Raw genomic sequence first — 24,978 nt, 5'->3', positions numbered from 1 at the left:
GAAGCACATTTGAGCCTCCAGGCTTCTCCTTGACGTCATTCCTCTCCCTTCCTTGCTGCAAAATGGCGCTGCACCAGCCGGCCCCCGGGAGGTCTGGCAGAGCTGAGAGCCATGGCCTGCAGGGGCTCCATATGTCCCTACACGTGCAGCGGGCAAACAAGAAAGACCATCCTGAGCCGCTCCTGACCCACCTCAAACTCATCTCATTCGGCCTGTCCTCCCTCCCTCCACCCCTCCTTCCCTCCCCAGGAACCCTGTTCCCTGTGCCTGGCACCATCAGAAGGAGGCCTCACTTGGGAGTTGAAGGTCTTTGCCTTTAGTTCCTTTGATTCTGAACTTCTCAAAGGCAGGGCTTCTGCCTGTTATTTTTCCCACCTCCAGCACCTAGCACAGCGCCGGGTGAGTGGGGTCAGCACTTAAGGCGTTTGTTCTGAGTGGTTGAGGGGAGCAAGCTGGATTGTTTGGGCCCCAGGACTGTTGTGTAGATGGCAAAGCTGTGGTCCCGTCCCTTATCAGCCTGCCTCGTCTCTCCCAGAGCCCCGAGGTGTGTTGACCTACTCTGAACCCTTCAGAGCAGCCTGTGCGTGCACCTTGGAATGCAATGCACCACCCCAAAGTCTGAGGCTGCACCCAGGATCCCAGGCCGAGGATGCACCACCTCAAAGTCTGAGGCTGCACCCAGGATCCCAGGCTGAGCTGCTGCTCCTGGGATCGAGCACCAGACCTCTCCCTAACTCTGTCTAGACTGGAGGGTGGGACCTTGGCAGCTAACAGATGTGGGCATTGGGTTCTTGGGACAGCATGGAGGCTCCAGGCAGGAAGCCGAGCAGGGCAAGCTTCCAGTTTCCTTTTGGTCCTAGGGGTCCCCTCCTTCCAAACCCCAAAATATCTCTCCCTGACACTCCCAGGGGAAACCGGCCTGGCTGTGACGCCCTGGCCCAGGCCCCGCCACGCCTCACTTCTCTCCCACAACCCCCCTGCTCATCTGGTCTCTGGCTCCTCTCTACTCGGGTGCATGCAGCCCCCAGCCTCCCCTCTCCTCCCACTTGCTCTCCAGAGGCCTCGGAGCTCTCAGGTCCAGGCTCCCAGACCCGCTCTCCTGAGACAGTGATGTTCACTCCTGTTATCCACGTCTCCCATCCATCTTGCATGTGAATAAAGAGATTAAATAAAGCTGCACCTACTGCTCACTCAACTGTGCGGCCCTCTCCTCGCCAGCCACACTTCAACATCGCCAGTGGCACCCAAGCCCCTCCAGAGCCTGGGTGGTTTGGGGGCCCACTAAGAGAGAAATGACATGGCATTCCTCATGTGGCCATGGAGGGGACTGCTCTGGGTCCCTCCTGGAAAGTTGCCCCCACTGTCCCTGCAAGGGCAAAGGGGCCAGCGCACACCCCTGACCCACTGCCGGGTATCACGGTTAGAACCTCCTTGGCCGATGACCAGCGCTGGACAGCCCTTGATCTCTGTCCAACATGAACACAATCGGTTTCTTCCAGGGCTTGGCTCACAGTCCCCATTCTCCCCCAAAGGGCAGATCAAACAAACAAAACAAACCGCAAAGCAAATGGGACAATTTTAATTCAACCACAAGTCAAATAGAAAGAAGTTAAAAGAATGTTTATGCAAACACGCAAGAAAAGAAGGGTGCCGATGAGAATGGGGGTCAGCGAGAGAAAGAGGAGGAGTAAGAAAAGAGGGAAAAGAAAAAAGAAAAGGAAAGTAAAGGAAGAAAGAGAAAGAGGGGCAGGAAGAGAGCGGATTTGGCCCAAGGTCCTATCTTGGCCACATCTCTCTGCTTCTTCCCTCTGATGCTTGGTTTGTTGACAACACAGCATCCTGTGCCTGGACTCCCAATTAGCTTGTTCCTGGACTGTGCCCCAGGTCCTCCCTCAGGAGGGCACATGCTGTCAGTCCAGACCAAACTCACATTAAATAAATTTCAATATACACTGTACAAGAACGCCAGGCCCATCCCTCATCTCACTGGCTGCCTGACCCCCAAAACAAAGCTCCTCCCCAGCTTCTCTGTGCATCAAGGGACATCTGAGGGCCGAAGAGGAAGGGAAAGGAATAGCTTGGTTCCCAAATTGGCCTGCCATGTCCATATATAAAGCTAGGGGTACCACGTGACACACCCCAGCCCCAGGAGCCCCCTGCATGGACCAGGCTGCCTTAGGGAGGAGTGGCCAGGCAGGAGCAGCGCCCCCTCTGAGCCATCTTTGTCACCCTCACCCTGTGTCAATAGCCCAGAGTCCCCTCTGTCCAGCTGCAGCCTGAGCAGTACAGCCTGGGGTAGGGGTGGGGAGAGGGGGTCGTGCAAAGTGGCAAGGGAAGGTGACTCCCCTTGGCCTTCCCCCTGGAAGACTCACATGACCAACAGCAAGGCAGGGGAGGTACATGGCAGGCAGGGGCGGAAGACACAGGCAGGTGGCCCCCACCCTCCATCACTCTGCAGGTGGGTGGGCCAGATTGGCCAGAACCTTGGCCTGGTCCACAGCATCGAGCAGGTTCTTGGCGTCCACGGCCAGGGTGTGTGAAGCCGTCAGCATCTGCCTCTTGCACTCCTCACTCAGGGAGGTCACGGCGTTCTGCTGCGCCAGCCGCATCTTGTTGATGAGCTCTGCCAGGTCTTTGTTGAGCAGTTTCTGGGTGCCCTCGATCTGTAGGAAGATCACACAGGACAGGCTGAGAGGCCACAAAGTCTGTGCCTGGAGGATAGGGAAGCCACAGAGGTGTCCACCTGCGTGCTGGCCAAAGCAATCAGAAGTTCCCTGGAAGCAAATCAGACCTAGGAGTGGGCTGAATGCAACACCCCGTGCAGGGTCGAGTCAGGTCTGCAAGGATTGACATCACAGACATCTCAGAACTCAGCCAACTCTGTGTAAGCCCAGCCTGACCGTCCCTTCATGGAAACATCCCCTCATACTTCCTAAAATGCGAATCTGATTTTTTTTTTTTTTTTTTTTTTTTTTTTTTTGATACTGAGTTTTGCTCCTGTCGCCTAGGCTGGAGTGCAGTGGTGTAATTTCAAGTCACTGCAATGCCCGCCTCCTGGGTTCAAACAATTCTCCTGCCTCAGCCTCCCGAGTAGCTGGGATTACAGGTGCCTGCCACTACACCTGGCTAATTTTTGTATTTTTAGTAGAGATGGGGTTTCACCATGTTGGCCAGGCTGGTCTCGAACTCCTGACCTCAGGTGATCCTCTGACCTTGGCATCCCATAGTGCTGAGATTATAGGCGTGAGCCACTGCACCCAGCCATCCACTGAAGGCTTGAACCCCTCAAAATCATCTATGAGGGTTGGAATCAACTTCTTCCAAATGGTTAATGATATTTTGACCTCTTCCCATGAATCACAAATGTTCCTAAAATTATCTAGAATGGTAAATCCTTTCCAAAATATTTTCAATGAACTTTGGCCAGATCCATAAGAGAAATCACTATCTATGGCAGCTATGGCCTTAGAAATGTATTTCTTAAATAATAGAAATTGAAAGTAGAAATTACTCCTTGATCCATGGGCTGCAGAATGGATGCAGTGAAAACATTAATCTCCTTCTATGTCTCCATCTGGGCTCTTGAGTAGCTGCACTGTAAATGAGTAGTAATATTTGAAGATAATCTTTTTTTTCTGAGTGGTAAACCTCAACAGTAGATTTAGCTTAATTCTTAAGGGCCCTAAGATTTTCATAATGGCCAGTGAGCACTGGCTTCAACCGGCACTAGCCGCTAACAAGAGAGTCAGCTGTCCTTTGAAGCTCTGAAGCCAGGCATTGACTTCTCCTCTCGCTATGAAAGTCCTAGATGGCATCTGCTACCAATAGAAAGTTGTTCATCTACATTGAAAAATCTGTGGTTTAGTGGAGCCATCTTCATCAATGATCTTAGCTGGGTCTTCTAGAGAACTTGCTGCAGCTTCTCCTCAGCACTTGCTCCTTCACCTTCACTTTTATGTTACAGAGGTGATTTCTTTCCTTGAGCCTCATGAACCAACCTCTGCTGGCCTCCAACTTTTCTTCTGCAACTTCCTGAACCTCTCTCAGCCTTCATAGAATTGAAGGCCTTACTCTGGATTAGGCTTTGGCATAAGGGGATGCTGTGGCTGGCTTGATCTTCTATCCAGACCACTCCAACTTTCTCCATATCAGCAATAAGGCTGTTTCACTTTCTGATCATTCATGTGTTCACTGGAGTAGCTAACTTTTCCTTTGCATTCACAACGTGGCTAACTGGCAGAAGAGGCCTATCTTTTGGCCTATCTTGGTTTTCAACATGCCTTCCTCACTCAGCTTAATCATTTCTAACTTTTGATTTAAAGTGAGAGGTGGGCGACTCTTCCTTTTACTTGAACATGCAGAGACCACTGTAGGGTTGTTAATTGGCCTAATTTCAATATTGTTGTGTCCCAGGGAAAAGGGAGGCCCAAGGAGAGGATAGGGAAATGGATGGCTGGAGGAGCAGTCAGAACACACACAACATTTATTGATAAGTCTTATGTGGGCATAGTTTATGATGGCCCCTCAAAACAATTACAATACTAACATCGCTGATCACCAGTCACCAATTACCAACCATAACAGTTATAATCATAATGAAAAAGTTTGAAATATTGTGAGAATTACCAAAATGTGACAGAGACACAAAGTGAGCATGTGCTGTTGGAAAAATGGCACCAATAGGCTTGCTCATTGCAGGGTTGCCACAAATGTTCAATTTGTAAAAAATGAAGTATCTGGGAAGTGCAATTAAAGCAAAGTGCAATAAAATGAGGTATGCCTGTTCATAGCTGGTGCTCAAGAGGTATTTACAAATGAAGTAAATGAATGAATGAATGAATGAATGAATGGGTTGGCATCCCAAGGGTAAGGAGCTTTTAAATGAGACAAGACAGCCCCACAGCCCCACCTAGGGCTCCTGTATGTTTGTCACTGCCCCTGAGAGGCCAGGAATTGGCCCAAACTCTCCTGCCTTCTCCTTGCTTGGGCAGCCACTGGCAGTGGGGACAGTGGCGGGATGTGGTAATCATCTGTGCCGCAGGGCTGGCCACTGGGAGGCAGGGGATCAAAGGACTCCAGAGGGACAACCAACAAACGTCCCATGGCACTGTATTGTGTGCCTATGGCTTTGGCAACAAATTACCAGAAATTCAGTGGCGCAAAACAACACAGATTTATTGTCTTATAGTTCTGAAGGGTAGAAGTCTGAAGTGGGTCCAACTGGGCTAAAGTCAAGGTGGCCACAGGGCTGGTTCTCCCTGGAGGCTCCAGAGGAGACCTGTTCCTTGCCTTCTCCAGCTCCGACAGGCTGCTGCCTTCCTTGGCCTGCGGCCTCCTTCATCCATCACATCTGTTACTCTGATCGTGTGTCTCTTGTCACTCACTGCCTCCCTCTTATTTATTGAGATAGAGTGTCACTGTTACCCAGGCTGGAGTGCAGTGATACGACCACGGCTCACTGTAGCCTCCACCTCCCAGGCTCAGTCTATCCTCCCATCTCAGCCTTCTGAGCAGCTGGGACTATAGGCACAGGCCACCACGCCCAGCTAATTTTTGTACGGTTTTGCCATGTTGACCAGGCTGGTCTCAAACTCCTGAGCTCAAGCAATTCACCTGCCTTGGCCTCCCAAAGGGTTGGCATTATAGATGTGAGTTGCCACACCCAGCCAGTGTTGTCACAGAGATCCCTGTAAGATCAGGACCCCTGATCCCAGGATCCCTGTGACAACACCGGGCCCAGTCTGATAACTGAGAACAATCTCCCAATCTCAAGGTCCTCAACTTTATCACATTTGCAAAGTCTCTTTGCATGTTTTCAGGTGCCAGGGCTTAGGATGTGGACATCTTTGGGGGCCTTTCCTCTTCCTACCGCAGGTACCATCTCGTGGAGCACCAAGACTCTTGTTTTGATTTTCAGTGACTGTTTCTCATTTAAATAAAGAAGATCAGATTAAATAATTAAAGAAATCTTAAGTGCTATTTCTATGACACATCCATGTTAATCTTAACACAGATGGCAAGGCAACCAGACACACGATAATAGGAGTGGGGAAAGGAAGTGTGTCCCCTTTAGCATAAGCTCAGAAAGAATTCACTGCCATCATCTGGAGACCTGAACTAGGAAATCCTGGCTAGCCTCTGGCCAGGTCCCTGGGTGCCCTCTCAGCCCTCTGGTGGTAGCTGATGAGATAAGCCACATAGAACCCAGCTGGTGGGCACTCAGTGGACAGACATGAGGTTGCCCAGGCAGCCCTCATGAGCCTCTGATGGAAGCATAAGCAGGAACAGGTGGGGGTAAAGGAGCAAAGCGACAGCTTATGGCACTGTCTGGGATGGGACGCCCACCTCTGTCCGTGAAGATGACGGCAAGGAAGGCAGGAGATCGTCCACGCTTCCGATGAGCTTCCGCAGGGTCAGCCCCACATTCTGGGGAGAGAAAGGGGCAGGATGGCCACCACTCCTGGCTATTGGAGAGAGCCAGGTTTCCCCTGGGGAGAGCTTTCCTGGGGTAGTGCTTGCCCCCCCTGTGAGCGGCCTAGGACTCAATTCCCCTGGCCCAGCTTGCTCTAAGAGGATCTGCTGCACCAGTCAATAGGAAGCGCAGTTCCCCTTCCTTCCAGGGCAGAGTTGAGCTGCCTCCACCTCCCCAACGCAGCCCTGCTCTCACCTTCACCACCACCACGTAGCCCTCGGGGGGCAGCTGACAGAGCTCATTCTTAAGCTCCAGCACGGCCCGCACCAGCTCCATGACATTGAGGTACACCAGGTCATCGGTCCGGTCCAGGTTAGCTGTGGGCTGGATGGACTGAGGGGAAGACGCAGGTGGCCAGTGAGTGGGGGAGAGCCAGGGGCACCGCAAGATTCTCTCCTGGGCAGGCACTACTGCGGCCAACTCCACCACGAGCCCGATTTGAAAGGACTCTTCTTTAGAATAATCGTGCCCTGTCCCGGGGTGCATTGCCCCTGTCCACTTCTGGGGCAGTTTCCAGCCAGGGAGCCTTAACAGAATACTAGTGGTAGCCTCACAACAGACTAATAGAACCACCACCTGGACATAGGGTGCAGGCAGGCTTTTTTTCTTTGAAGAGACAGGGTCTCACTCTGTTGCCCAGGCTGGAGTATAATAGCACGGTCATAGCTCACTGATGCCTTGACCTCCTGGGCTCAAGCAATCCTCCTGCCTCAGTCTCCTGGGTAGCAGGCATGCCACCAAGTCCAGCTAATCTTTTAAAAAAAATTTTAGTAAAGACGGATTCTTGCTATATTGCCCAGGCTGGTCTTGAATTCCTGGGCTCAAGCGATCCTCCTGCTATGGCCTCCCAGAGTGCCAGGATTACAGGTGTGAGCAACTGCACCTGGCCTGTGCAGAGAGTTTCAAAGCTCCTTGGGTGATTTTAATGGACAGCCAAGGCTGAGAACCACTGTTCCAGAGGAAAGAAAGCCAGCACCACCCCAGATGGCTGTAAGGACAATGGGTGCTGGAAACCAAGCGAGGAGGCTCAGAAGAGGGAAGGAGCCCACACCCCTTTCCCTGAAGCTGGACCAGGGAGCTCTACTCCAAGTCTGGGAGGGGGATGGAGGGTGGGAGATTGGTTCTTCCTCTTGCTTTTTCATGAATTAGCTGTGTGGCCTTAGGCAAGGCACCCCGCCACCCACCCCCTAACCCCGGGCTTCATCTGTATCATGAGGACACTGAACTGGATTCTATCTGAGAACTGTGAAGCTTTCATAGACCATGGTCTTCAGTCTTGTGCAACTCTCACTCTCATTTATCAGTTTCAGCAGAGCCAACACATACCTGTGCTCCCAGCCTCGGGGGCTTCTGCGGGGGCCCCGTGAACTCCACTGCAATAAAAAGAACAGCGAGTGGGGGGCAGTTCTCAGCACTCCAACCCTTCCCTTTGTACCTGCTGACATCAAATGAGCCTCCTCCCCTCTACCACCAGGAGACTCCAGGGAAATTAACTCTGAATCCAGGAAGCGGGCAGGGGAAAGAATCTCCTGGTCTCCCCGGTTTTGCTGTAGTCAGGGACAGCACTGTTGTCCCCTTCATATGAAGAAAAAGGCAAAGTCCCAGCAAGATGGGGGGATTGTAGTGGTGCCTCGGCTCTGGCTTGGGCTTCCTGCCTGATGGACACCAGGCCTGAGGAACAGTACTGGGTGATCTGAAAGGAAGAAACCTCTCTCTCTGAAGCCAGCAGGTATCTGTGGTGCCCCCACCCTGGGGAGACAGCAGCTCATGGGGTAAATTTGTGTGAATTCTCTAATGGTTTTCCCGGAGTGTTTGGGGCTGAAGGAAGCAAAATTGCAGCAGAAACACGCTATTCACTCCTACTTTGAAGAGCAAAGACACACACAAGTCCACTCAGCACACTTTGTTCTATTTTTTTTTTTTTTTGAGACAGGGCTTGCTCTGTCACCGAGGCTGGAGCACAGTGGCGTGATCACAGCTTACTGTAGCCTCAACCTTCTAGGCTCAGGCAATCCTCCTGCCTCAGCCTCCTGAGCAGCTGGGCTCGCAGGCATGCATTATCATGCCTAATTTTCTTAATCTTTTGTAGAGATAGGGTTTTGCTATGTTGCCCAAGCCAGTCTCAAACTCCCGGGCTCAAGTGATCCTCCCACCTCAGCCTCCCAGAGTGCTAGGATTACAGGTGTGAGCCATCACACCTGGCCTTCTATTCTCACCTCTGCCACCAAAGAGCTCTGTGACCACCCCAGGCAGCTCACACTCCCAGAGCCTTAATTTTCATTTGTAAGATAAGAGGGTGAGCTCAGAAGGGACCCTAAAGTCAGAAGGCTTGGGTTCAAATCTGAGCTTTGCCAATTATTAGCTGTGTGACTTTGGACAAGTTACCTAACCACCCTGTGCCTCAGAAGATAATAAATGGTCCCAGGCCCATGCCTGACTTGTGTCCAGTTCTCTGTGGCTGCTGTCATCATCATCCTCCTCGGTGCCACCCCTCCGGGCCCGGGGCTTACTGCTGGCTCTTCCCTCCCTGCCTGAAAACAGGGTCATCTGGAGAGAGCCTGAGAGCTCAGCTGCCCCTCCCACTTTCTCCCCTCTGTCCCTCAGGCCTACAGAAGATGAATCTGAACTGGGAGAGGCAGGTGGCACTGCTTAACTTTCCCCACAGGAGCCTCCGACAGAGCAGGAAATAAGGAAGAGAGAATTCCCAACTCCCCCAAACTAATGCAGGAAGGGGATGATCTGAGAAGGGGCCTGAGGATGTGGCCGCTGAAAGAGAGATGGGCAGGGCACTGGGCAGGGAGAGGAATGGGGTGGAGGGAACAGAGGGGAAGCTGGCCTGCCCCACATGCTCTGAAATAAATCGTGGCCGATGCTGCAGGGAATGCAGACAGACTCTGCTGCTCCCTGCCCTGGGCGGTGGGCAAGGATGGTGGCTCTGCACAAGGTGCCAAGAGGAAACCCCCCGAAGAAGGGCGGGAACACTCACTGTAGCCGACCTCCTTCTCTGGCGTCTGGAGGAAGGAGGAAAGAGAACAGGAACGTCACTCATGTGGCTCTGGAGACAACCCCCTCCCCCGTTACCTATTCCCCAGTCCCTCCACTGTGTGTTTAGAGATTACAGCCATGGGGTCAGGGGTGCTTCTGGGAGCAGCTTGTGACCCAAAGTGACCTTTCTGGGAGGCCAAGGGGCCCTGGGGAGGGCCACAGACAGCGCTAAGGGCGCAATCACAGGAGAGTTCAGGAAAAGGGCCATGTAGGGGTTGGCAGAAAGGGAAAAGACACCCTCCCAACGTGGAAAGCCACTGAGGAGGAGCTGGGCAGGCCTGGGGGTAGGCGCAAGGGGGTGGGTCCTATGGTGGGCGAGGCCTTGCCAGGCTTCCTGGTGACTCACCAATGGGGACTTATCATTCATATAAACCATGGGGTCCTGCAGAGGAAGAAACAAGAGCGAAGGACTTAGAATTCTGGAGCTGAAAGCACTAAGAATGCAGAGGATCCTTGCCCCAGCCACCTGGGGAGGTAGAATAGGACACAGATGGGTGCAGAGCACCGACATCCTTCCTGGGGTGCTCACCAGGGACTTCTCCTCCTGCCTGAGCCACTGGTAGTCCTCCACCATCTGCTTCTGCTGTTTGTCCAGGATTTGCCGCATTTTGACCTTTTCAGCCTCCCACAGCTGCTGGGCCTCTTCTCGGCTGCTGGGTCGGATGAAGTCCTCCTCCTGGGAGGACGGAGAGAAGGGAGAGGATGCAATGAGCCCTGCTCTCAGACTCAGGGAAGGACAGTCCTCTGAAGAACCTCATGGCAGCTGCAAGCCTTGGCCTGGCCAGCTGCTTTTTTCTCATAAGTTTGCTCTTAAACCTAGAGCTATATGTGCAGACAGTTACTGGGTATCAGCCCCGAGCATGCATCTGCGTTGCAATGTGATACCCAACCCGAGAACCCATTGGTCAACGTGCGCTGTATTCAAATGATTACACGATCTGCTCATGATATTTTATCAAGTGACTGCCCTACTATTATCTCAGTGTTTGTGATGGCTGTTGTCATTTAATATATTTTAAAAAGAAAATCTATTAAAGTCTATTAAAATCTATTTTAATATCTACTAAAAGCATCCAAAGGGTTTCCAAGGGGCTGGCTTTGCTTAGTTGGAGAGCATCACACCCTTCTGATGCTATCTCCACCTAAGGACCAAGGTGGCAGGTCTGGAAGCTTTGAGAGACAGGGGTGCTGCCTCTAGCCTCACAGTGTGCAGTCCCACGTGTGTCCATGAATGAGCAGAGACTGAGAGAATAAGCAACAGCATGCACCCACCAATCATGCCTTCCTATTAAGACATACTCTTTATTAAGATAATAGCTTGGGTTATTTAACTAAATGTTAGGAGAAATGCATGAGCTAAGAGATAAAATAAGGAACAAAATTTCATGAAATACAGCTCTATAGAGATAAGACAAATGCAATCATAGCTTGAGTTATTTAACCAATGATTAGAAGAAATTCACGAACTAATAGATAAAATGAAAAAATTCAAAGAAATATAGCTTGATAGAGAGAAGATAAATGCTTCCTCTCCCTAGATCTAGCAATCTAACTCTTGCTTTAACTTACCTCTGGGGCTTTGGACCTATTCATAATTTTAGCTGCTAGTTCCTAAACAGAAAGTATTGCATGTCTTCCTATTTTCCTTCAATCTTCCCCCATGGTTCGTTTGTATAAATATCTGCTCAGCGCCTCTAAACTATTTTGCTCTTGTTGTGCTGCACATTGGGACCCTGGCCTCCTGGACAGATGGAGGAGGAATATTATTGGTATCCTCTTGATTGCACAAAGCCCAGGAGTTGCCTTTGCTAGGGCAGGATTCTTCTGTGACATCTAAGCTGGCAGGTCCCTCAGTTCCTTGCTTTGAAGTGGCCATTTGCATACAAGTCACTTGCAGAATATGCTAACAATTATCTCTATCTACATTTAGCAAGCAATAATTCCTACCAAGCCTCTTAAAAGAGTTTCCTCACTAAGCCCTACAAAACACACTTGAATATTACAATATGGTTTAAAAGTGGTTATATTGGGATGTTTTACTTAGTGCACACTGAGCTTCAATTACTAACCTCAATTTCTAATCACACGTTTCCCCACAAGTTAGGTTTCTTGCTGAAATATTCTTTAGTCATTAATCTGTTCAACAATTATTTATTAAGCAACTACTATGTGGCAGGGCTGGGTGCTGGGAGGACAGTGATTTTAAACTATATGATGTTCTTATTCTCATGGGGTTAAGTAAATACTAGTTAGACCAGGGCTCCTCAACCTCAGCACTATTGACATTTGGAGCCAGACAAGTCCTTATTTCCAGGGCAATTTCCTGTGCATTGTAGGATGCTTAGCAGCATCTCTGGCCTCCCCACAATATATGCCTATAGCACCTCCCCATTTGTAACAAAAATGCCGCCAGACATTGTCAAATGTCCTCTCAGAGGGAAAATAACTTAGCTGAGAACCACTGAGCTAGACCTCATTTTAGGAAAGCAAATTCCAGCATGTAAGAGTACTTTATAATCATGGAATTGATAAAAATAAAATAGGTTTTGTTGATCAGAGACTGATACTCAAAAATGAGGACATTTTAAGGCCATAAAAATCCCCACTTAAATGTCAACACCTGCAGACACGACGGCATGGCTGCCCCAGGCTGTTGACAAGTAGTGACAAACAGGAGCTAAGTGTCTAAAGTTCTAAATATAGAGTTGGGATTTCTGGATATGAGAAAAATGTATGGGTTAAGGAAGAGTATGGTAAGTACCAGTGGGATGAGCTACTAGAATCAAGAAAATTCTACAAGTATTTGTAAGTATTTGTAAGTTTATAAGTGTTGACAGAAGATTCCACCACTAAAATGCCTAGCATGCCCCAGGCCTGATCGTACCACCTTTTTTAAGAAACACAGATTAGGACACACCCTGATGGCTTCCAATTTCATAATAAAACTCAAGGAGAAAAATGAACACTCAAAAAAATGGAATCTCTTTGAGGTTGGTTTTGCTGAAATGCGCCTCCAATATTCTTATTAGGTAATGGATACTTACATTGCTAATTACATTCTATTCTTAAAAGGAATTGGGTACTCATGGTGTTTTAAAATGATTCTTGTAAGTTGTGACATCTTCCACAATCTGGCTATGACCCATCTGTTGGCTTTATTTCCACATCCACAAGTACCCTTCCTGCTGTAGTCCAACAGTTCTTGCACTTGTCCTGTGGTTTCCCACCACTCAGTCTTGGCTCCTACTGAAGCCTCTGCCTCTTCCATTCCCTGAATCTGTTTCCTCCTGTCCACATCTTTCCCATCTTTCAAGGCCAAGCTTTTAAATAGAAGCTGGAAAGGGTTATCCTCCTCTCTGAACTCTCACTTTGTGGTAACCACGACCTTCTGGCTTGCATTACAGGTAAGTGTGCACCTGGTCTGATCCTTCAGGTCTACTGTAAGTGCTTTGAAAGCAGAGCCTCCCCCCTTCAGCACCGAGGACAGCGTCCAGTAATCACAGCAAGCCCTAATGTTTTGAATTGTATTGTTTTTATTTTATTTATTTTTATTTATTTTTGAGACAGAGTTTTGCTCTGTTGCCCAGGTTGGAGTGCAGTGGCGTGATCTCGGCTCACTGCAACCTCTGCCTCCCAGGTTCAAGTGATCTCCTGCCTCAGCCTCCTGAGAAGCTGGGATTACAGGTGCACACTACCACACTGACTAATCTTTTGTATTTTTAGTAGAGACAGGGTTTTGCCATGATGGCCAGGCTGGTCTCAGACTCCTGACGTCAAGTGATCCACCCACCTCGGCCTCCCAAAATGCTGGGATTACAGGCGTGAGCCACCATGCCTGGCCTTGAATTGTATTATTTTTAAAGCTCAATTGTGAGGTCTTCAAGAGAGAGATTGCTGCCATCCCAATGCTGGTATGGCATCCCACAGACTCCCTGATGAGTCAGGCTATAGAGCCACTCAGTAGAAAAACTGTTTTTCTGGGAACACCACCTCTGAATGTTTGTTAAATGCTTCCAAATGTTTTGTGAGGAGCCTATTATACCTTCTCAGCATTCTACCTGGAGGAGACTTTCTCAGTGTTTCTGATCTGTGTCATAAAATGGAGCTTATATTTTTAACTTTTTTGGGTTTGTTTATTTAAAGACATGCTCATTATGTTCTTTTAGGCAGATTTTCCTTACAGCAATTACTTCTAAAGCCCTGATACAAAAGGTCTTTTTTCCTACTGCACAATCTCTTTATGGAACTGAACAAGGTCCTTGTGGAGAAGCAGGAATTGGATGAAGGCAATGCTACCCCTCAAATGTGCAAAATAGCTTCTTTCTAAAATAACACAATTTAAAGCAAAACTTACTAAAACAATCAATTATGAATAGAGAGTCAGAGGCAGGAGGGTGGAGGAACCGAACACAGCCTAAATTATAGCACATGCTTAAAAATGTAGTTTTATTATTGTTAAGCACATGCAAAGACAGAAATTGGTTAAATTAATATAAAAGAGAAAAACGAGGTAGGTCAGAGGAAAATTGATTTCACGAAAAATCTTAGTGCCTGGAATTCTAAGTTATCACAGTCATTTCAAAATTCTACTAAATTAAGCATAATGGCATGAAAGTAATATCAGCATACTTACCTACATCTTCCAAATATATTATGATAAACATCTAATGGTTTTCAAAAAAAATTTTAGTCTTGTTTAGTGAGCCTAAAATATTACGCATGCATGCAGAGTTAGAACTAAAACAAGTGTTTTAGTTGGTTTAGTAAAACAGATCAAGTGTTCATGGCAACTGACCACTAGGGGCCATTTGTATGGAAGAAGATGGTTGGTGACCAGTGGGCATCTGGTTATAAGCAAAAGTGTCTTTTTCACACAAGACCTGACAATCAGAAGCCAGCCATGAAGCACTCTGGGCTTCACCAGCAGTTAACAACCCCCCGTGACAAAGAGCTGACAAGGGAGGTGGCTTAGGTCCCTGCTCTAGCCAGTTAATGAGCCTGTATTCCCACTAGCCCTAAACTCCTTCTCACCCAGCAGCAGCCTGAACAAAAGCAGAAGGGGGAGCAGCCACAAGGGAGCCTTTCCTTTGACTGAGGAGAGATTTCACACCCAAAGCCATCAGTTAGGAAGGATACTCTCCAGCACCACTAAGCTGTGCTGTGCCCTGCCTAGAAGCCTCCATGCTGCCATGGATCCCCCTACCCCTGGGGCTCAGGAGAGGGAGAGATTTATACATCTCTAGCCATAGCACCAGCATGGCCAAGGGCAGGTTAGGTCCAGCTGGTGTCCTCCAGAGCAGTGCCTGGTGTGGCCGCCAGCCCCTGATGTGTTTGCAAAGGGAAGGAAGTCACAGAGTCCCACCTCGGTGCCTGACTGGTGCATGAGAGCAGGGAGGGCCCTCTGAGCTGAGGACATGGGGTTTCCAGTGTCCCTGGCCACCTCCCTCCAGCAGCCTCCTCAGTCCGGGCAGGGACCAGCATGCAGAGCCCTCTTACCCGCATGCTGTGGCGTTTGAAGACATTGTGCCGGTGGAGAGGTGGGGTGTGCAGTGAGTTAACGGGAGATGGATACTCCATAGGGCTGGTGAGCGTAGGAGAGCTGGCACACAGACCCTCGGGAACCTATTCAGGAAAAGCAAAGAAGCACAAGGCACGGGACAAAGCGAGAAGGTGGACAATTAGCTGCTACAAACACGAGCACAAAGAAACCATGCATGAGCACCACAGGGGACGGGTCTTGCTCTCCAGGAGTTAATAAAGAACACGACGTGGGCCTTCCATTGCTCCGAGAGAGATGGTGGAGCAGCGCAGCCTCTCATTCATCCAACATTCCCCCAAGATGCTCTGCACACAGTGGGGTCCATGCTGGTTACTGACCCACTGAGACCAGGGCTCTTCCTTCAGGACTTTCCAGAAAACAGTTGTTTCAGTTGCATTACAAACTGACTGATGTGGTTAACACACCAATTTATAGAGATATGTATGAATTGTTTTTTAAAAATTCAGACAGGCTCTTGCTCTGTTGCCCAGGCTGGGATGCAGTGGTATGATCACAGCTCACTGCAGCCTTAAACTCTTGGCCTCAAGCGATCCTCTTGCCTCAGCCTCCCACATAGCTGGGACTACAGATGCATGCCACCATGCCTGCCTTGAATTTTTTTTAATTAAAAAATAAGTATATCACAATTTTATTGTATTACTCTTTGTTTTTAGAGATGGGGTCTCACTATATTGCCCAGGCTGGCCTCAAACTCCTGAGCTCAATGAATCCTCCCATCTCGCCCTCCTTAGTAGCGGGGACTACAGGTGTGTGCCACCCCACCTAACTCTCTGTTTTAAATATTGCATACGGGTGTATTTCTTTTTTTTCAGAATGATGTTTCCATCTTCTGAATCAGGCTTTCTCTTCACATGAAGAGGATATATCTATTAGTCCTCAGATGGTCTTGTTTTGGCACTCAGGCATTCCTTGAGAATAAATATAGGACCATGGGACACCATCTTTCTATAAAGGGCACCAACTAAATGGACATTATTTCTGGTGGTTGAGGGGACCAGTTTTTGAGCAGCGGCTCTGAGCTGGGGGATGCAAGAGAAGAAATAAGAGGAGACTGGACTTCCCCTCTCCTAGAGGCAAGAGAGACACAGAACAGAGATGTTCAGGATCAGGGACCCACAGCCTGGGAAAGAGTCATGGTTGGGGACAATGGAGCTGGGAGAAAGCTCAGGTAAAACCCTGCTGTCTCTTCAATGGCCACCCAGGTTCTGGATGGGGCCTCTTTGGGGAGTCCCATGGAGCCACTTCATTTGCTGGGAAATACTCCCTGGGATTCCTTCTGGGAAGGATGCCAGGGAGGCCTTACATGTGGGGAGAGAGTAGCAGGCAGGCACACAAAGCAGCAGATGCTGTAGACAGAGGGATGGGGCTTAAGGCAGGTCTTAGCTGAGCACAGCCTGGGAGAACTGCATTTTAATTCTTGTGATCTGAGTCTGCATTCTGTTCTGGATGCCAAAGAAGAGTCAACCTAGGCCATCTCCATCACCCAGATGGGTGACTGCTGCTCCTCTAAGGCACAAGAATGGAGTTTCAGGACCTGGATGAGAGGTAGACCTAAAGTTCCCGTCCTCTGGTTCTATCTTTACCTGGAACTGCAGCTTCGGAGCTAGGAGGTTGGTTTGCGGAGGGGGTCTGTACTTAGGTCGGCTGGGCTGGAGAAAGAACACAGATGGGTCAGTCTCTGTCCCTCTCCTTGAGTGAACACAACTCACCAAGGGGAACATCAGGTCAAAGACACCTCAGGCTTGTTCCGAAGGAAGGAAAGTTGAGGGATAAAGCTGTCATGAAACTCATTTTGCATCCATTTATTGAGCACTGATTATCTACTGAGTGGTGGAAGGTACAAAGAAGCCACCTCACTGCCCTCCTAGGGCTATGGCTAATTGGAGGGTTAATGATTGGTGCATGTGTCGCCTCCCTATACGTGGGAGCACCCGCCAAGTCAGAGCTCCAGAGCCACAGGCATGCAGAGGTAGGAGCACACCAGGGGCTTGGGCATTCACAGAAGCTGCATGGAGGAGATGAACACTGAGCCAGGCCTGCGGGGAGGGGTGGGACATGCCAGGCAAGAGGGACAAGTGAGAAAAGGGCTTAGATGGGATCAGACATTGTTATGGACTGAATATTTGTCCTCCTTTTCAATTTGCATGTTGAAGCCTGAACCCCCAATGTGATAGCATTAAGGAAGTGCAGGTTTTGGAGGTAATTAGGGTCAGATGAGGTTATGAGGATGGAGCCCATGATGGGATTAGTGCCCTTGTAAGAAGAGAAAGAAAGACCACTCTATGTCTGCCAGGTAAAAACACAGTGAGAAGGTGGTTGTCTGTAAGCCAGGTAGAGAGATCTCACAAGACACCAACACCTTGATCTTGGACTTCCCAGCCTCCAGAACTGTGAGAGATAAACATCTGCTGTTTAAGCCACTTGGTCTGTGGTCTTTTGTTGCAGCAGCTCCAGTTGACTAAGACAGGCACGGCCTCTCAGACCCACCCATCTAATGGCAGCAGGGCCCTGGCTCCTGAGCTCAGGGTGGCCATGGGGGGTATAGATGTAGGGACTGGACCTAAAAGACCCAGGATACTTCCCATCCATGTGTCCTCAGGGGGAGTCTCATTTGTTTCCAAGAAAACACCTAGAAGAGAAGCCCAGCCCCTCAGGGGACACTTTTGAGGAATGATTCTTGACCCAGCTATCCCACAAGGTGGCTGCTATCTCCAAGTCCACCTGCCAGGGCACTGATGTGACACACTGACAGTGATGGTGGATGCCGGGTGAAGGACTGAGAGAAGGCTGTAGGGGGCATCCTGCCTGTGCAGTAAGGGGGACATGGATCAGACAGGGACCTGGCTTTGCTTTGACTCACAGGACTTATGAGGCCATGGCTTGGCTTACCTTGGGTGGGGGTTCCTGGAAGGTTGTGGGCTCCAAGATTTTGGGGGTTCGGTAGCGAGCATTCCTCTCTTGCTCCATGGCAATGTCCTTCTCCATCTGATAAATGTCACTGCAGGGAATCAGGACAGATAAGGAGAGAAACAAGGTCAAAGTGAGACGCTCCTTGGGGCTCCTCTTTGTACTCCATGGAAGCCCAGAGAGGCCTGGGCAAGGCTGCTAGGTCCCATTTCCGTTTTGATCTCCACTGCAGAGTGGCCTGCGGACAGCCCCCTGAGACAGGCTTGGATAGGGGCTCTGACGCCACACTGAGGTTGGGAGGATCACAGGAATGGATCCAAGGTGGAACAGCATCCTTGGGAGCCAGTCCCAGCTCAAACATGCAGCAGGAGGCTGACTGCAGCCCCACTCCTCAGGCCTTTTGCCCTCCTGGGCTTGTGATTGGCACCAAACCCCTATGTAGATTTCCAAAGTCCCAGCCAACTTCATGGCCCTGGCCTAGAATCTACATCTCCTATTTCTCATGAAACATCCCCCAATGCATCCCTGGTGTGTGCTAATGAGGCATGTGGGTTCACTCCTAGGCAAGCCGTGTGCGCGTCTCTCACCTTTCTTACCCAATCCAGTGCTCATAACCTGGAATCACAGACCCCAGAAGACTCTGGAATTATTACTGCCCATGAATCCACATGTTCATATGGGTAGCAAGTATTATCTACTACTGAATATGTGACGCTTAATACTATATTTTCAAGTGTGTATATATTTTATTATGTATAATAAAAATGCATTATATAGCCTACTACATGTTGTTCAGCAAAAGATTTTTAAAATATAACTATTGTTACACAGAGACACTCAAAATTTGACATAGAAGGGCCTTTCCTCCCTGGAACAGTTAGGAAACACTGATCAAATCCCTTCTGAACTCTAAGGAGGAAGTGTCAGGTGGTGGCCTGAGGAAGCAATCTGGGGTCTTCTGAGTCTTTCAGTGTTTTCCAGATCACACCAGAAATCTGCTCCCACCTCCACTTGTGGTAGCGGCCTGGCCGGTGCCTCTGATGGGAACACCTCTCAGCCCAGATGGGAACACCTCTCAGCCCAGGAGAGGCGCCTGCACAGCTCTCTGTGGCTCTCAAGGCATCAGAGTGAATCAGGACTCCAAGCTCCATCCCCCCAGGGCTTTTACCTTCCCAAATCATATCTTTCAAATACTTTTATCCTGTAGCCCTTTGACTTCTCAAACCTCCCATACAAGGGACCAACAGAGGAGTCAGATAACTGGGAGGCTCACTGAAGGGATAGACAGGAACAGAGAGGCCTTTTAAGCCAGAGGTTTTGCAGATGATGTTGAAGGCCCTGCCCCACAGAAAACATGCAGGGTCACCCCCAGTGCCCCTGGCCTGGGCATTGCCGGCATTCCCTGGGGTGCCTCCCCACCAGGCAGTTTTCAGGGGCTGTTTTCTTGCCCTAAAACCAAACAAGCCAACATGTTGACTACAATATTTAAAATCACAATATTTCAAGTCAATTAAGTTCCAGACTCCCTAAAGTAGGGTTCAGCAAATAAAAGCCCAGAGGGCAAATCTGGCCTTTCATCTATTTTTATATGGCCCCAAATGAAGAATGGTTTTCATATTGTTTCAATGACTAAAAAAAATTAAAAGACAAAAAATATTTTATGACACATGAAAATTATTTGAAATTCAAATTTCAGCAGCCAAAATGGTGTTTCACTGGAGCCCAGCTACATCCATTCATTGATGTATTGTCTATGGCTATTTTAGAGCTAAGAGAGTTAGAAGTTTTGGCAGAGACTTGCATAAACAGCAAAGCCCCAAATATTTACTATTTGGCCCTTTATAGAAAATGTTTACTGACTCCCAGCCCAGAGGAAACCAAAAGAAGTCAGATCTCCCACAGGAGGGCTAATGGCAGGGTTGCCACCAAGAAAACTGGAGGACCCTGAACCTCCGAAACAGATGACCTTCTTCCCCAGTGACCTCCCCAGATCTAGGGAATCATGGCTCCTGGGCACTGATGGGCCCTCAGGTCCCTTATCCCTCATTCAGAAGGGAGAGGTGGCCCCTGGGTCATTGTCTTGATAACAGGTCAAAGATCACTCCCTTCCTTGCTATCTGGGAGGAAAGATCAAAGTCGAGAGACAAGGCAAGAGGAAAGCAGGTAGGATGCCTCAACATCACAAAGAGCACAGGCACTTCAATGAGAGTCTGGCTCAGGCTTTTGAGTCTAACCTAGAAAATATTTTCTGAGCACATCCTATGAACAAGGCTCTGTGCTCTGTGTTGACAGATGCCCAGATGAGTCAGGCTTCCCCAGGGCCGCCTTATCTCTGAGCTCATATCTGACAGTGAACCTGGCTTCAGCCTCCCGTCCTTGACCCTGACCTGTGTTGTTTAGGGAGATGAGGTGCAAACCTCTCTGTGTGCTGGTCTTGCTCCCTGGTGCAGCTGGTGGGCCCCCAGCCCACACTCCATGCTCACCTGAGGCTGCACGCCAGCTCGGTGAAGCGGGGCCGGTCACTGGGGTCGTAGTCCCAGCAGCGGGTCATGAGGGTATAAAGGACCGGTGGACAGAGGTCAGGCTTGGGCAGCCGGTCCCCTTTCTCCAGGACCCCGATGACATCCTTGTTCTCCAGCCAGAAGAAGGGCTGCTTCCCAAAGCTCAGGATCTCCCACATGCACACGGCTGGGGTGGAAGGGAGCGTCAGGCCCCAGGTAGGGGAGACCAGTCCCTCCCACCCAGGAGCACCGTCGCCATTAGCACTCAGTCTTGGCCAGGATCAGCTCCTGAGGTCCTTCCTCCCCCTCCAGCACCCTGGGGTCCTGCCTACCATGGTGGTCTGCCCGAGGGACAAGTGACCTACATCTGCAGTAAGTGACCTAAGGCCTTGCTCCCTGGACCCGTCAGGGTGCTGCAGGATCAAGAGGTGGCAGTCATGGCATGTCATTGGGACCACAAGTGTCTTCTCTTAGGAGGGAGGGGAGCCACTCTTTAGTAAAGCTGGAATTGGAAGCCTCGCATCAACACTTGGTGCCTGTGTGATTGCGGGCAGGCTCCTGACTCATCTGAGCCTCAGTTTTCTTTTCTTTTTTTTTTTTTTTTTTTTTTTTTTTGAGACGGAGTCTCGCTCTGTCACCCAGGCTGGAGTACAGTGGTGCAATCTCGGCTCACTGCAAGCTCTGCCTCCCGGGTTCACGCCATTCTCCTGCCTCAGCCTCTCCGAGTAGCTGGGACTACAGGCGCCTGCCACCTCGCCCGGCTAATTTTTTGTATTTTTAGTAGAGACAGGGTTTCACCGTGGTCTCGATCTCCTGACCTCGTGATCCGCCCGCCTCGGCCTCCCAAAGTGCTGGGATTACAAGTGTGAGCCACCGCGCCCGGCCTGCCTCAGTTTTCTTAACAGGAAAATGAGAGTAATAATAATATTCTACAAGGTTGACTGTGGGAGCACTAAGTGAGATGGTCTGCAGGAGGTGTTCCGTAAGGGGCTGTCTCTCTACACCTGCCTTTGCTCTCTCTCCTTCCTGTACCTCTCTAAGTCACAGAGTTTCGTCTTAGTTTCTGGGGCTGGTAGGTTGAGCACACATGTCACAAGAGCCTCTTCCAGGAAGATGAGCCTGCACAGCCTAGGCCAGTCCTTAGCCTGGGTCACTCCCCTTCCTACCCCTACTGGCCTCCCCACCTCTGAGACTTCTCAGTGGCCACAGCAAAATAGAGCCCTGGGAATGGAGGGTGGAGGTCAGACCCCTGCTCCCTGCACCCACCCCCTTAGCCTGGTTCAGAGGTGAGAATCTGAACCATTTTTCATGCCCTCCCAAATCAGCACTCACCGAACATCCAGACATCACTGGCTGTCGTGAAGCGTCGGAAGTTAATGGATTCTGGGGACATCCATTTGATGGGGAGACGAGTCACAGAGGCTTTGGGTGGGCAAAGAGGTTGATTTTTAGGGGAGAAAGATCAGAATTATCCGGAAATACATCCTACTTTCTGAAGACCCTTAGCCTGGGCTGTCCAACTGTAGACTTCCTTCTTCTGGAATTTTTGGCTTCAGCGACCCCTCCAAGGCCAATGCAGAGGCTGGGAAGCCCCCTCACCTTTGTAATAGTCCTCATCCTCAATGTACCGGGAAAGACCAAAGTCCCCCAGCTTCACACACTCAGGGGAGGCCACCAGGATATTCCGGACAGCAATGTCCCTGGAAGAAGGGCATCAAGACCAGGATGAGGCACTGCCCACCCCCATGAGAGCAGGAACAGAGAGATGGACAGACAGATGGAAAAAGAGACCAAGAGTCTAGGCCAGGGACTCAGCCTCCAGAGCAGAATCGGGCAGCTTCTGTGGGTCACTGCCCCCACCGAGTGGTCTTGCTACAGCACAGCTCAGGTGGGAGCCCAGCTGGCCCCTCTGCACCCCAACACGCACAGGTGCTTTGCCATCTCCTTCTCTCTTGCTGTTGGGCTCTGTCTCCCATCACCCCTTCATGCATCTCCAGCTTGAAGCCTGGCTTGGATTCCTGGCATCTGCTACACTCCACTTCTGTGCTGTTGCCTACACAGTCCCCCATGCCAGGGAGGCTGTCACCTGGTGATTCTTCAAGGATAAACTCCAACCACTTCCCTGAACACAGGTATTCTCTCTCATCTGCATTTCCACAGGACTGGTTAGGTCTTTGGTACAGCAGGAGTGGCAGCGGCAGCACAGCTAACTCTGATGGGGCACTTAGGATACCAGGATCACACGAGAGCTTCACACACCCTGAGTCATGACATAGAGACCCTCAGACCCCCCTGGTGCAGGGGAGGAGACCGGACCCAGGGAGCTGAAGGAACTTGCCCATCAGCTCACCAGTGGAAAAGGGTGTCGCCCAGGTAGGCTACTCCAGAGCTGAGCTCTCGTTCCTCCCAGGAGATGCACTGCTGACTCAGTTTACCCTGTGTTCTTGCCATCACTCCCAACCCCAAACTAGTTTGCCTGCTTGCTTCTCACAGGCAGGCTCCACTCTCTAGTGTTTGTTTTTATAGTTGAAATGATGACTTAAAAGCATGGCCACTTCAAATAAACAAACAAAAGAAACAAATCTATCCTCCCACCACCTTTGTCCTAACAATTGATGTCTCCAGTTTGACCCTCATGCTAGAAAGTAAGCTTCACGAGGAAAAGGAGTTTTGCTTGTTTTCGTCATGACTTTGTCCCCTCACCTGGCACTGAGAGGTGTTCCATAGTATTTGGTGGATGAATGAATGAATGAATGCAGGGTTTTATCCCCTGATGTGGCTTTCCATAGAATCAGGCACAAGGACACAGAGCCAATGTCAGTGGTGGGTAATGCCCAACCACTGACTCCCTTGGGGGTCAGGTTCTCATGGCAGGGAATGGGAACAAAGCCAGGTAGAGCAGGGGCCAACTCCACAGCCACAGGGAGGCTTGGACTCGGCAGCCCAGGGGTGTTGGCAACCAGGGTGATGTCTGGGCTAGGACCCCAGGATCTTCCTGGCCCTGCTCCAGCCCAGTCCCTTCTTCCTGAGCCATGTGCCACCAAGCCAGTGAGCTGGAGGTGAGCAAGCTCTGAGCAAGGTTGGGGGCGATTTCCTGGCACTCACAGGGGAGGGGCTAGAAGGTCTTGAGATATAGACAGACACCTCGGACTTCAGAGTTACTCGTAACAACCCCATGAAGTACATACAGTGCCTGCAACTTTAAAGATGAGGACACAGGGTCAGAGAGGCTGCTCAAGTGCTCGAAGCTGCTGGGCCAATCCTGGGATTCCAACACTGCTCTGTGTCACTCACAAGCCCTGCTTCTACCTAGATGCCTTGAGGATCCGGTGAAGGCCTGGCTTCCATACCGCTGGCCGCCCCCTCCACCCCTACCTGTGCACGCAGTTGATGCTCTCCAGGTAGGCCATGGCTTTGCATATCTGCAGCGAGTACAGCACGAGGGTGAGCACCTTCAGGGAGTTCTTGTTCCGCTCCAGGTAGTGGCCCAGCTGCGGGAATGGGGAGGTGCCATCAAGGCCCCTGGTTGTCCCAGTATGGAGCCAGGGGACCAGTGTGCTGGCAACCCCTGACCCTTCCCTGGGGACGGCGGGAGACACACCCAAAGCTGGCAAAATGTTCCAGCAATTTCCTTGACAAACAGGGCCTCTGGCTTATTTCAGCAGAACACAGAAGCCAGGAAGCTGGGAGGAATGGGCTGTGCTCTGAATGTCTCCCATGCTGCAGCCCAGTTGTCATCGCAGGGTCCTCTAGCTCACCTCCCCGTAGGGATACAATTCCATGATGATCCAGGTGGGCTCCTCTTCAATGATGCCGATCAGCTTCACGATGTGCGGGTGGTCAAGGTTCTTCATGATCACTGCAGTGTGGGTGGGGGGCAAGAGGGACAGGTGGAGTGGCTCAAAAGTCCCATTCAGAAAAGGCCTTTGCTCTTCTAGCTGGGAGGATGGGGACCCCTCCTCCAACATGGGTCCCTGCACTCTTCACCCCTCTTTTCCCAGGCCCAAGCCCCTCCCACCTTGGAGGCCTGGTTGGTCTCAGGGGTCCCTACCTGCCTCGCTCATGAACTTCTCCTTGTTGTCCAGAGTGCAGTCTTTCTTGCAGGTCTTGACAGCTACGTTGATTTGCTCCCCTTTCTGTAACAAGAGTGTGTTCAGGACCCCTTGGTCCAGCCCAGCGCTCAGCAGAATGTTCCCTCCTGGCCTCCCCATGGCCTCCTGCAGACTCTGCTGCCAGGGGAGGCCCCTTTCTCCTATGTCTCTCTTCTTCTCCCCTTTGTCTTCTTCTCCTCTCCTTCCCTACTCCCCTTCTTCTTGATCAGGGTCTGTTAGAATTGAAAAGGGCTTTAGTGGTCAAATGAGTCAAGCCCCTGGCCATCCAGATGAGGACACTGAGACTGAGGGGCCGTGTGACCTGCCCAAAGCCAGAGGCACCTGCAGGCCATTATCATGCCTGGGGGCTAGGCCTTTCTCTCTGTGTCACTGGACTTTTCA

The 24,978-nt window shown here is 50.3% G+C and overlaps 1 protein-coding gene across 25 annotated transcripts in view; it reads right to left on the bottom strand.

The window, feature by feature from the left end:
• Positions 1–1,563: 1,563 nt before the first annotated feature.
• The window catches only part of PTK2B (protein tyrosine kinase 2 beta), a 149,248-nt gene continuing 125,833 nt past the window's right edge, over positions 1,564–24,978 (bottom strand). For 9 of the 25 annotated variants that reach the window (XM_063610819.1, XM_063610826.1, XM_063610825.1 and 6 more), the window contains 15 exons: positions 24,537–24,621; positions 24,244–24,344; positions 23,861–23,976; positions 22,085–22,185; positions 21,818–21,907; positions 20,468–20,672; positions 17,967–18,075; positions 16,661–16,726; positions 10,047–10,193; positions 9,864–9,899; positions 9,459–9,483; positions 7,799–7,845; positions 6,668–6,805; positions 6,346–6,426; positions 1,564–2,663 (listed from right to left, as the gene is read on the bottom strand). In XM_063610819.1, the coding sequence (XP_063466889.1) occupies positions 2,448–2,663; positions 6,346–6,426; positions 6,668–6,805; positions 7,799–7,845; positions 9,459–9,483; positions 9,864–9,899; positions 10,047–10,193; positions 16,661–16,726; positions 17,967–18,075; positions 20,468–20,672; positions 21,818–21,907; positions 22,085–22,185; positions 23,861–23,976; positions 24,244–24,344; positions 24,537–24,621 (1,563 nt within the window). In that variant the 3' untranslated portion in view covers positions 1,564–2,447. Of the gene's footprint in view, positions 2,664–6,345; positions 6,427–6,667; positions 6,806–7,798; positions 7,846–8,910; positions 9,004–9,458; positions 9,484–9,863; positions 9,900–10,046; positions 10,194–15,013; positions 15,140–16,660; positions 16,727–17,966; positions 18,076–20,467; positions 20,673–21,817; positions 21,908–22,084; positions 22,186–23,860; positions 23,977–24,243; positions 24,345–24,536; positions 24,622–24,978 lie in introns of all 25 variants that reach the window. The other 16 variants (XM_063610809.1, XM_063610811.1, XM_063610812.1 and 13 more) reach the window with 3 other exon arrangements.

The sequence above is a fragment of the Symphalangus syndactylus genome, chromosome 10 (genome assembly GCF_028878055.3).
Source record: "Symphalangus syndactylus isolate Jambi chromosome 10, NHGRI_mSymSyn1-v2.1_pri, whole genome shotgun sequence".
Lineage (NCBI taxonomy): Eukaryota > Metazoa > Chordata > Mammalia > Primates > Hylobatidae > Symphalangus > Symphalangus syndactylus.
The sequence above is the reverse complement of the archived record's forward strand: the minus strand, read 5'-3'. Positions and strand labels throughout refer to the sequence as shown.